This window comes from Amblyomma americanum, chromosome 10, assembly GCF_052857255.1.
Source record: "Amblyomma americanum isolate KBUSLIRL-KWMA chromosome 10, ASM5285725v1, whole genome shotgun sequence".
NCBI classification, from domain to species: Eukaryota; Metazoa; Arthropoda; class Arachnida; order Ixodida; family Ixodidae; genus Amblyomma; species Amblyomma americanum.
Genome location: NC_135506.1, coordinates 42835107 through 42847561, shown reverse-complemented (window position 1 = coordinate 42847561; position 12455 = coordinate 42835107). Strand labels below are relative to the sequence as shown.

The following is a 12455-nucleotide window of genomic DNA, read 5'->3' as shown; positions in this document are numbered from 1 at the left end:
AAGCGAACGCGCCGCCTACCGGGTACATTGTTAGTCGTCACAGCGGATGAATGTGCATGCGTGCGTGCAGCGCCAGTCCGGGGCGCTGCGTGTCTGACCGTTCGCCCCTGTTCCTCGTGTTCCGGCGAATTTCGCTTTCGGTGCGGAGTTCGCGTGATATGCGCGCGTTGGCAAAAGGGAGCGGATGTACGCGTTGTTTCACATTGGAAGGCAGTTGTTAGTAATGTGTATTGACAATGATTAAAATGATGCTCAAAGATTAAAATAGCATAACCAAAATGTCTCTGCCCGCGCCACATATGTATAGCAGGCTTAATCCAATAATAATACAAAAGATGAGTCCCAAAGATAATTAAGTCCCGCCACCCGAAAGCAGAGAGGCATAAAAAGGGAAGCTACTTCAGCCACCCGCAGCCGGGAAAGCGAGCCCGGGGGGACACCCCTAATCTCCCCTTGGATGTAGGGGGCAGGGTTGGGCCTAAGGAAATAGGTTATGGGAAATGGGATGGGAATGGGGACAGCGGGAAATTTAGCCAAATGGTCCTAATAAATTCAAGGTCCACAGGGTGAGTGCTTGCTTCGAACCGATGTGTGCCCCCAGACTTGATGCGGTGCCCATACAACAGAAAACGTTCACCGGGGTCTCCTCAGCCACTGAGACAAGGTTACCCTATAGGGGCGACGACCAAGTTCCCCTCCCCCAAGCCAGGTCCCGACGCACCGACCTTCTAGTTGTACTAAGAAGACAGTGTTTTCTCTCACCCGTTCGGGGCTTCGGCTCTCACTCCAAGGTACTTAAACGCAGTGCTATCGTCTTCACGGGTTTCGCAACTGACATAGCATGTGAGACGCCTACTTCCAGACTCGAACGACCTGGCGTCTCTTTTGATGTCCGTAGTGCCCCTGTCATGCTGCCACAAGGTATATCTGTACTTGGTCTATGTTACCTGCACTTTCGTCATTTCTACTAGCCGTTACTAGGGTGCCGGGCGACCGGGGCTTCCTACACGGCTTTCCCAAGTTTAGTGGCATACTAGCCTCCCGAGTGCACTACTAATTCCATCTCTTTTCCTCGCTTCCAGGATAAGGGCTACTTACCCAGAACACAGGCTTGGTTCGGCCAGCAGCATGCCCCCGCGAGGCACCGAGCTCTTCGGACATCGGGAACCAAGTTGTTCCGCTGCTGGGTGGTACTCTACTCGTATTGAGAGGAAGTTCCTGCGGCAGTGAAATTTTATCATTTGGAATTTTTTGGCGCTTTATAAGCCGGACTCCACGTGCCGAATCCATAACCCTAGGACCTGTCCCCACACTCGGGCAATGAGCCGCGTGGGATGCGACACGCTCACCACGTCGCGGAGAGACCACTGCAACCTCTCTTGGGGCTTCGCACAACCCTCCTACCCTGACCGCTGGTGCTGCACCCGAACAGAGCCGATCAGCCGAAACTGCTTTGCCCTGAAGCCCACCTGAAACTCACCTGAAACCCACCTGATTATCGTGAAACCAACGAAGGGTCGTTTGTTCAAGCGTGTTAAAGGGCCACGATGTGAACACTTTGTGGTGCGTATGATAAAAAAACGTCATGGAATGTGTATTGATGTTAGACAACGTTGACTTTGAAGAAACGTTGCTGATGTCATCCAAGCGTCACGTGACAACGATGACTTGCAAAAAAGTTGCTGACGTTCAAACGCAAATGGTTTGACATTTCGTTAATGCAGCAGACTGCAGTGCTCTCCAAGTTTTTAGTCCTTTTTAACTGCCCTTTCTACTCTTCGTATAAGGATTGAATAAGCAGACTGAAGATTTATTGTAGAAAACAAGAAACTTCACTAGTGGCGCAAAAGTCTTTGTTGGACCTGCCGTTTCTCGCCAAACATTGTTTGAAGCAATAATAGAATCAAATGATGTTTGCCATATCCAATGATTACCACATTCTAATGAGAGACTACTTTCGCTGAAAACATATTTTCTCATCTATAAAACACATGCAAAATGAAATACTGGCATCGCTGTTATTGGCCACCTTCGTCAAAATCTCGCGTGCAGGAAAAAAACATTGCGAGGGTTGGTTCCTAGTACTTCCCTTTGCCGCACGAAGCACAAGTTCCGCATGCGAAAATAGGCAAATTCAGCCTTGACTGAACAAGCGCTTACGCGCGATAAGTTTCTGGTTTCAGAACAGCTGGAACATTTCTTTGCACCTATACATCGAGCTTTTCGTTCCCGTGAAACCATGTCTTCGTTTTAGTGTTCACGCGTTTGCAGTCGGTCGAGCCTGTTGTGCAGATTTTTTCCAGTGTCGTGTTATTGTTGTTTATAAGTGTCGTGTGAATACGAAATTAAATAAGTATCCTTTATTTTCTCACGCACATCAATACTGTATAAAAAGAAAACCATACTCTGTTGGGTTGTACAACAAGCAAAGAATTATAAACAAAGGTTTGCACTGTGTTCCTATTCGAAGTGCCTGTTCATATACAAGTTCACTGCGCGGCGCTATTTATAACAGAACTTTGCAAATTCTCCTCGATGCCGGATCCAGCCCGGTTAAACGTGGCAAATAATTTCGATTGAAGATTACAAGTGGCATATAAAATAGATTTAATTAGAGCTCTGCATAAAGACCGTCAAAGATTTATAAAGGTGATCTCAATATTTACTAATGTCAGGGAGGGTACAGAAGGAATGTTAATGTACGAAGACAAGTCGGCGTGCATGTCGTAGAAAGATTATTCCTAAAGTGTGATTTGCTCTGAAGCCTTGCATTTAGATTACGGTTGACACGCGGAGCTTACATCAATAGATTAAAGTGTACATATCTTCAATGCTACTTGGATGTAGTAATTTAAGCTCAGCTTTGGAATACCACCGTAGTCTGGTGAAATAAATATAGAAAGTAGAATCTTTTGCTGACCTGATAACCACACTTGTGCTGTTGGCATATGCCGGTATGTCTTAACTGCTTAAATTCAACATTAACTTCTGGGGTAGACCGCAGCCATCAAATAACAAGCTGAATGTACACGAAAGGAGGGAAAAGTTTCTAGAACACTGAGAAAAGCGGTTTAATTATCTGCGTTTTATATATAAAGCTCTTGTTACCTCACTAAAAGCTGGAAAGAAAATCACTCGATTATGCTCCAAACTAATAATATTTATATAGATATCTACGCTTAACGTAATCATAATTGAACCTGATTGCAAAAACTGCCCAGTGCGTCTCCACATCACCATCTTCCTATCCAATATAGCTTTCGAACACGTGGTCTGAAAAACCTTTCAAGCACCACTACTGCGTCCACGCGCATAAGGCAACAGAAAGGGGCAACTGCTGTCTCCAGCACTCCACTTTCAACGTAAAAGATAACCTGACAAGCCATCGGACATTTTACTCCCTCAAACCTTGTAAACGTGTCTTGTGAACGTGTTGCAGCAGCTCGCGTGAGCAACACAGAGCACAGAGGCTTAGTTAAACCTTGCCATCTATGCTCCAGGCTTGAAGCCTTGTCTAATTTTTTTTTCGGGACCTGGATCGTTGTCATCGCCATAATTTAATTTCCTTAGCTGCTGTCGATATCTTAAGCACATCATTCTTGGATCCGCCAACTTCACGATTGAGGTACAAAAATCTTCTAGGTGAGGCTCGCAATGGACCCTTACGTATATGTATAGAAATTGAAGCATGCATGTCTCGTTAATGACTTCGTATCCCCATTCCTTCAGCAACCCTGCTCGTCGGACCCGTCTTCACAGTCGTTACAGCCGTCACATTTTAACATAAGAGATATGCAGGTGCCATTGCCACAGGTAAATTCCAGCTGCGAGCAGGTCGGCCCACAGTCTTTCTCGTCGGAACCGTCTAGACAGTCAACATCTTCATCACACACGAATTCCTGCCAAATGCAACGACCATCTCCGCAAGTGAACTGTGACTGCGGGCACGTCGACGCTTGGCAGCCTTTCTCGTCGGAACCATCGGGACAGTCTTCGTCGCCGTCGCACTTGAGCGAGTTCCGAATGCAGCGACCATCTCCGCACAGAAACTCCGAGTGCGAGCAAGCCGGACTGCTGCAGTTCTTTTCGTCGGAACCGTCGGTACAATCGTTGACACTGTCGCACCGCCAGTTGAAGGGAACGCATTTTCGGTCGCTGAGTGACCCACACGTAAACTCTTCAGGCCTGCAAATACGGGCCCTGCAAGCTAACTCACTTTCGTCCGAGTGGTCCTTGCAGTCGGCGAGGCCGTCGCATTGTAGTTGGTCCCAAATGCACTCTCCGTTTTGGCACGCAAATTCCTCCTCCATACATGGCCGCCTCGGGCAGCCATTCTCATCAGAGCCATCGGAACAGTCTTGCTCTCCGTCGCACAGCCATTTAAGGGGAACACACCTGCCACCGGATGGTCCGCCGCAGGCGAATTGGTCTGAGTCGCAGATCTTTGGAGGACAAGTCCCCGCACGTTCGTCCGACCTGTCCACGCAGTCGGGATGTCCATCGCAGCGCCGCCAGCTCGGGATGCATTGACCATTGCGACACGCAAACTGTTCTTGCGAACAGTTCGGAGGCAGGCAGTTTTTCTCGTCGGAAGCGTCGCTGCAGTCGTCTTTGCCGTCGCACAGCAATATGATAGGGATGCAGTTGCCCTTTAGTGTGCACTTGAACTCGTCCGGCAGACAAGGTCGGGGCGTTGAAGTCGTGGTTACGCAGTGCGAAACTGTGGTCCTTAGTACGGAAGTGCAGACCAGGACCGACAGTAGGCTCAAGAATAAAACAGCTGGCCTGGAGTCTTGCATAGTTCTGTCAACACGCAACTGTGAAGCTTTGTACCGGTCACTTTCACCCTTTTCAAGCGACGTGTAAGACTCAGCAGAGCGTCTTCGGACAATTGCCTAGTTGAGAGCTACTCTGAAGTTCTTCGATGAAGGGCAAGTTACTAAGGGGCCCAATGTTGCACGCACATTCAGCAAAAGGTCCGACGGTACGATAAAAGACAGCACCAAAGGAATCACATTTGTCTCACGCCAAGGATAGTCGAGCGCGTTCAGTCTAGGCCACCTCACTTGCTTGGATTTTAGATGGGGGGTCTAACTGGCCCGGACTGAAGGAAGCACGGGACCTAAGTGCGCTCCGCTAACCTGAGAGATTAAGCGACACGCAGATGAAGTGCAAGAAATGATGTCCTACGCACCTTGGTGCGATCTTCTGCAGTCGGCAAGGCGAACAACACTGGAAAAATAGGTTCATGCGTTTCGAGCTCAAGCGAACGAGAGAAGCGCCCCGCAAGCCGGACGCTTTCCTCACCACACGTTCAATAAATGTTGGTAGAAAGAGCAGTCGCAACAACAGGTCTCCCGGCGCAGTGCTGACGCGTTTATGGCCTTTGCTCACCGCATACAGAAACGATTGTTTGTTGCACCTCACGGCAGTGACGCCATTTCCTCACTCAGAGAAGGCAACTTCATTTTACGCCGTGGAGAACTGCACTGCGCGGTGGCAGTGGGGCGCACGCGGTCATGTTCGCACGCCCCTGTGAAGTATATATGTGTTAGCACGCTCTCCACAAAACACAGGAGCCTGTCCGAGGTGTACAATAAAATATGCCCTGAACAAGCAAAAATTAAACAAATTCACAGGGACAGCTAGTTACTTTGTGTTCGTAATGCGATAGCATCGGAGGATGCCTTTATCAGATGTGACGTCACTTCCATTCTGGTGGCGTCAGTTCCGCTCTGATGTCGTCGCTTTCCTCCACCCAAAAGAATTACTCGCTCTGGTGACGTTAATTTCCTCCGGCCAATAGAAATTAGCCGGCCTTGTGACGTCACTTTTCTCCAGCCAAGGGCGAAGGGTATAACCAACAACATATTTTGTCCCCCACGAGGCTTCTAGCGCTATCGAATTAAAGCAAATCCTGCAGAAAGCCCACTCAATGCGAGGAATGATTTCCATCCTTAGCCTTGAGGGCTCACTGATGTGTACCCGCCGCGGTGATCCGTAGGCTATACCGCATGTGGATGCAGAATCCAGGACAACGTGATTGAATCCTTGAAGCGAAATAGTGCTCCCTTGGCCTCTCATTTATGCATCCATGTCCAATGTTCTCGGACAAAAATTTTGAAAATTTCCAAAATTGTAAGACACTCTTGTGGAAATATTGAAGTTAATGGTCCATTCTCCCGATATGCAGTGAAATATTTCTTTTAGAGTGTTTCCATCGATCGCATCGAACAGTTAAGACTGCCATAAAAAACCAATACGGAACCGATTTGACGATGACAAAAACGTTGATCAAAAAATTCAAGACTGCCGTCGGGTGATCTGCGAATATACTGAATGTTTTATATATATATATATATATATATATATATATATATATATATATATATATATATATATATATATATATATATATATATATATATATATATATATTGAAATCTTACATGATATGAAAAAATTGCGTTCAAAAATGTTTTTGTCCAGAATTGTTGAGTATAAGTTCCGGTAAATTACAGTGTAAGGAAGCACCAGAATGTTGTTTATTAATGGCCGGCGGTAGTTTATTGGCGAAGCATTCAGACAATTTCAAATGTTGTTTCCTGGTCTAGCGACTCTTCTCTGGTACACTTCGGACGCAACAAAAGGAACGAGAGGTAACCGCAGCTATTGAAATTCACAGGCCGGACGACAGGCGTGCAAGGGGCAACGCGCATAATATTGGTAAAGAAAGAGACGGATTACCTATGCAAGCGTATGCAAGGCTTCAGGGAGGCGGGACACTTGCGAGTGGAGATTAAAGTCTATACATGGCATGTGAGTGCATGTAAAACTTTAGTTGAAGTCTAGCAAGTGTGTTGCATGGATATACGTAGGGTGTAGTAGTGTGTGTGCGTGTTAGACTTCCATAGAAAACCAAGGGAGAATGCTTTTGACAATAGCAATAACGTTAATAGAAAAAAAATCGACATTACGGTCGGTTGATCTGTAGATATATTGATTGTTATAGTGAAATATTACTTTATATGAAAAAAATGCGTTCATGAATGACTCCCGCTCAAACATGATCTTATCCAGAATGCTGGGCATGTCAGCCTTATAAGCCATATTCGGGTGGCTTAAGTAAAGATGCAAAATGCGGCTCATTACATACGTAATGTGTTTGTACTTACGGCGGATGATTTTTATTGATGGAATTTTTGTTTTAGGCGAGAAAAAATTACGACTTGCAACAGTGGCGGTCCATGTTGTCATGTAATGCAACTACTGCACTGCACAACACAGTGGCTACGCAGCTCGAAGCTTTAACGTCATGTACTCTTACCTTCAGGCGCTCATGCTCCCACGCTCTGATCGTAGCCTTCACAAGCTTTTCCCATGCACTGTGCTAGCTCGAGCAGTGGCGCGCGAAGTATCAAGCGACTCAGGAATTCTGCGCAGCGCACATACAGGGTGTCTAACCTAAGATTTTGCACAATTTTTAGAAATATGCTTTTTAAGTTGGATGAGCGCCTTTATCGGAATATCAATGAAAGCGGTGTAGTACATCAGAATACAGCTAATATGTGCTTACTATCAGGTCGGTCAACTAATATTCAATAGTTATATTTGTAACTATTACTTCTAGTCTCCTTAATTATCGACAGGGGTGTGCAACACTAAGTAGTATCAATATCAGTCTTTAGAAGTTTCGAAACGTGGTAACCTTCGGTGCTGTTGCCCAACAAATTATGGATGCATGGCGATAAAATACATGCACTTTTTAGAAGCCTGGAGGCAAACCAACCTCTCCAGTGCACTTAACTTGTAGAAAAAGCCAAAATTTGTTGAGCAAAAGCTCCGTGGGTAATCGCGTTTCTGAAATTCTGAAAACTTATATGAATATTAATTTGGGTGGGCTACAAACAAAGAGGGGAGCAGAGATTTGCTGAGTGGCGGCGAAAGGACGTACAACTTTCCCTCTGGAGCCGTTCCGGCGGACGGCATGCAGGAAAGAAACTGAGGAAGTCGAAAAGGAAACGGAAACAGAAAACAACAAAAACACGGAAATGATGGTGCAAACGATGCTCACTACCGCGCGTGGGAGGAAACTAACCATGCAGATATCTGAACTCATTCTGAAGAAGGTTGAAAGAAGGGACGCTGGCATAGGGGTCCTCTTTTTGTTTAATTTAGAATGGCTCAGCCGTATTAAAGCAGGGAGAACGTATTTACCTCCCCTACTAAAACCCCACACGCTGTATTGTTTCAATAAATGTTTTTTTTTCATTTATAACAAAATAGCTGTGTGTCTTGAATGGTTTTTGAAAAGGGATGGAGGAGCGTTGCCTATGGCAATGCTCAGTACCTGTGCACATTCTTGAAACGGATTTGTATCGGGATTCTTGCATCGGGGCAATGCTCCAAAGAAATGAAGATTGCAGCACAGTCTACAGACAAGTACACTCAACGTTGGGCTGTCCAGCAGGCCCGGGATGCGCTCGAAAAGCACAAGCCTCACGACCTACCACAAACCGGCTGAACTGCGGTAGTGCAGAGTAGGGCATAGCCCCGTGTCGACGATTGGCCAACGTCACGACGCGTTAAACCGTCGGTTGCCAGCATTTTAATAAAGTTATTCCTACCCTATCCTATCCTAACCTATCCTAAATGAGGTAGTAAAACGGCACCACATATAATTAAAAATATATGAAGGAAAAGGCCTCGAAAACTTACCTCAGAGTAATGCAGAGCGCGACCCGGAATTCGCTTCAAGAATTTACCATTTTAACAGTGAGTTTATCCATTTCATAACCGCGCGCGCGTATTTCTGGTGGTGTTTTGTGTATGCTGAGTGCAGTAATGGTAAAGGGAGATTTTCGTCGATCACTTCTTGCAAAAGACAATTTCAAGTTCACATTTGTTCGCTGTGGCTCACGCTATGGTTATTCGTTAATTTACTCTAGGTATTTCACTTTATTGTATATAATAAATAACATCTGCAGTACGAAATAAACGTACTATCTTTTGCTCGTAAAAGATATTAGGCGCATCGATAACATAGAGAAGTCTTTAATAGCTTAATAAAAAGCACAACATTCAACCACATACTACAGTGCACTACGTTACAGGATGTGACCTTCAAAACAAGTAATTGGAAGCACTGCACATTTTAAAACCTTCAAGGAAAAACTCTTCTACATTTAGAGCCTTTCGTGCGGACATTTTAATGCCTCCGTAATATTTTATTGACTGAAAAACTTTTCGGCACCCATCTTTAGAGCTTTGATGAGCCAGCCATGCCTTTTACTTGCGCAACACAGCTCAACAACAAACCGTGCGTCCTGCAAGCGTTTCCCGTTTGCCTTCGCAAAAGCGCTTCTCTGATATTCACACGGTCTCTACGACGAGGACATGTGAAGAGATGGAACCTTCAGCTTTTCTGCAACAGTTCACGATTCCCCTTTGTCTTTGTCCATTCAGCGCCATGTACCCATGAGAGCTCCTATCCAGAATAAACATAACCCCATATGAACTGAAAAAAAATTGCTTCTCCTTTGGAGACTCATGCAAAGAACGATACAAATACGAATGCTGAGCCTCGCTAATTATTCTCAGATGAAATTATTTAGGAAATTAAACTTCTCCGCGTTAGGGCAGCCGTTCTCGTCAGAGCCGTCCGGGCAGTCGTTCCACTGGTCACAGTGAGAGTGGCGAGGGATGCAAATACCTCCAGAAGCACACGCAAACTCGTCGCCAGAGCATCCGCGGCTGTCCTTTGCGCCGCAGTCCATCTCATCGCTTCGATCATTGCAGTCGTATCGACCGTCGCACTTCAACTGCTTAGAAATGCAAGTCCCGCTGTTGCATCTGAAGAAATCCCCTTCACAGTCCAGCACCTGCTTTTGGCAGGACTCTGGTTCGTCGGAGCCGTCCTCGCAGTCTTTGTGTCCGTCGCAGACACGCGTTTTGTCGATGCAAGCGAAGGCCTCGTTTTGCGAGACGCATCTGAACTGCGTGTGTGAGCACGTTGCCGTCGATGTGCAATTCTGCTCGTCCGACCCATCTGAGCAGTCGCGGTCCCCGTCACACAGCCAGTTTTCCCTGATGCATTTGCTGTTGTCTTTGCATGGGAACTTGCCCCTCACACACCGTATTCCAGATGTACAGTTCTGCTCGTCCGAACCGTCGGAGCAGTCCCGGTCACCGTCGCAGCGCCAAGTGTCATTAATGCAGCGGCCATTAACTATGCACGTGAACTCAGTTTCCGCACACTTCTTTAAGGAGGTGCAGTTCTGCTCGTCCGACCCATCCGAGCAGTCGCGGTCCCCGTCACAAAGCCAATTTTCCATGATGCATTTGCTGTTGTCTTTGCACGGGACCTTACCTCCGTCACAGCGTATTCCAGATGTGCAGTTCTGCTCGTCCGACCCGTCTGAGCAGTCGCGCTCACCGTCGCACCTCCAAGAATTAAAGATGCAGTCGCCATTATCCTGGCACGCGAACTGAGTTCCCGGACAGGTCTTTACGAAGGTGCAGTTATGCTCATCCGACCCATCTGGGCAGTCGGGGTCACCATCGCAGCGCCAGGCGTCATTGATGCAGTGCCTAGTATTCTGGCACGCGAACTCATCTTCAGCGCACCTGTTTACGGAGGTGCAATTCTGCTCGTCCGCCCCATCTAAACAGTCAAGGTCCCCGTCACACAGCCAGTTTTCTCTGATGCATTTGCTGTTGTCTTTGCATGGGAACTTGCCTTCCGCACAGCGTAGCCCTGATGTACAGTTCTGCTCGTCCGAACCGTCTGTGCAGTCGCGGTAACCGTCGCAGCGCGAAGTGCTTTTAATGAAGCGGCCATTGACCACACATGAGAACTCAGTTTCGGCACACTTCTTTAAGAAGGTGCAGTTCTGCTCGTCCGACCCATCTAAGCAGTCACGGTCCCCGTCACACAACCAGTTTTTCCTGATGCACTTGCTGTTGTCTTTGCATATGAACCTGTTTGCCTCACAGCGTATTCCAGATGCACAGTTCTGCTCGTCCGAACCGTCTGTGCAGTCGTGGTCACCGTCGCAGCGCCAAGTGGCATTAATGCAGAAGCCATAACGTATGCACTTGAACTCAGTTTCCAAACATGTCCTTGAAAATGGGCAATTCAGTTCGTCCGAACCGTCTGAGCAGTCGGGGTGACCATCGCACCGCATGGTTCGGTGAATGCAGCGGTTCTTGCTATGGCAGGCAAACTCCGTTTCTGCACAAGTGCAATATTGCTCGTCCGAGCCGTCCGAGCAGTCGTGGTTGCCGTCGCAATGCCAATCGTTCCTGATGCAGCGGCTGTTGTCTTTGCACGCAAACTCAGTTTCCGTACATCGTGTTCTGTGTGTACAATCCTGCTCGTCCGAGCCGCCTAAGCAATCTGTTTCCCCATCACACCTCCAAGAGAGAGGTGCACAAAAGTTGCCGCGAATATAATTAGAACAAGCGAACTTGTCTGCAGCACACGTCTCTGTGGCGGTGTTCAGGCATATGTCATCACGTTCGTCCGAACCGTCAGCGCAGTCCTGGTCGCCGTCACATCGCAACGTAGCCGGAATGCATGGTCCACCTCCTCTGCATCGGTACTCGCCTTCGGAGCAGGTCACGTTGTTGCTGCAGATATTTTCGTCCGACCCGTCGCTGCAGTGCTGAGTTCCGTCACAGAGCTGTGCCCATGCCACGCACTGGTCTTCCATGCTGCACTTGAACTGCTTCTCTGTGCATGAGCGTGGCACCTCGGCGGCACTTGGAACGACATATGAAGTTGCAGATGCGAGGATGGCGGTCAGGAATACGAGGGTTGAAGTAAACCGGAGGGATGTTGGCACCGACCGGAGCTCCGCTTTCATGGTGTTCTCAATGCGAAGTCCACCAGCTGCGGCCAAAATCACAAGGTTAAGTTCAGAAAGTCATGCGAATGAAAACTACTTACTCGCAGAAGTCTCTGGCCGAATTATTTCCATTCGAGGGCAGGTATGTGACTCAACTAAGCGGCTGCTAACAAATGCGACTGGATGAGCCGAGAGCTGTTCTCTGCTTGGTCGACGCTCAATACCACTGGCGAGTAAACGCAATGAGCCGGAGTCTGAGGATGTGCATTTTTTTGTTGAACTTAATCACGAAAAATGTCGGCACCACAGAGCGAAGGCCGTTATCCGGGCGCCTATTTTTGATCTGCCGCCCAGCTCAAAGTCGTACAGGCTCGAGGCGACATGGAACAAGCCACGTGCCGGAAGTCAACGCCTTCCAATTTCCTCTATGCTGGAACAACGTCCTGTTTTCGACAGTGGTCGTGTGGTAGCTCACCGAAGCAATTCTTTATATCCGCGTCAAGTTCCGTTGCAATTATCAAATTATCTATATGGTTGATATTGTACGATAGGTATTTACACGTGTTGCTTGTGTCACAATGGCGCCATGAGCATTCCTAGTTGAAT

The 12455-nt window shown here is 47.4% G+C and overlaps 2 protein-coding genes across 2 annotated transcripts; both read right to left on the bottom strand.

Annotated features, from left to right (window-relative positions):
• Positions 1-3583: 3583 nt before the first annotated feature.
• Positions 3584-4914, bottom strand: LOC144106963 (uncharacterized). The gene has a single exon (XM_077639929.1). The coding sequence runs from the start codon at positions 4797-4799 to the stop codon at positions 3726-3728; it is 1074 nt and encodes a 357-aa protein (XP_077496055.1). The 5' UTR covers positions 4800-4914; the 3' UTR covers positions 3584-3725.
• Positions 4915-9038: 4124 nt separating this feature from the next.
• On the bottom strand, positions 9039-12216 carry LOC144106961 (uncharacterized). Its single transcript, XM_077639926.1, has 2 exons — positions 11951-12216; positions 9039-11893 (listed from the first exon to the last, which is right to left on the bottom strand). The coding sequence occupies exons 1-2, from the start codon at positions 11979-11981 to the stop codon at positions 9597-9599; spliced, it is 2328 nt and encodes a 775-aa protein (XP_077496052.1). The 5' UTR covers positions 11982-12216; the 3' UTR covers positions 9039-9596.
• Between the last annotated feature and the right edge of the window lie 239 nt (positions 12217-12455).

Coding starts and splice junctions, on each gene's coding strand:
- LOC144106963 (XM_077639929.1), bottom strand. CDS start 4,799: ATGCAAGACTCCAGGCCAGCTGTTTTATTCTTGAGCCTACTGTCGGTC.
- LOC144106961 (XM_077639926.1), bottom strand. CDS start 11,981: ATGGAAATAATTCGGCCAGAGACTTCTGCGA. Junction 11,894..11,950: donor TCGGCCAGAGACTTCTGCGA/GTAAGTAGTTTT, acceptor TTTTGGCCGCAG/CTGGTGGACTTCGCATTGAG.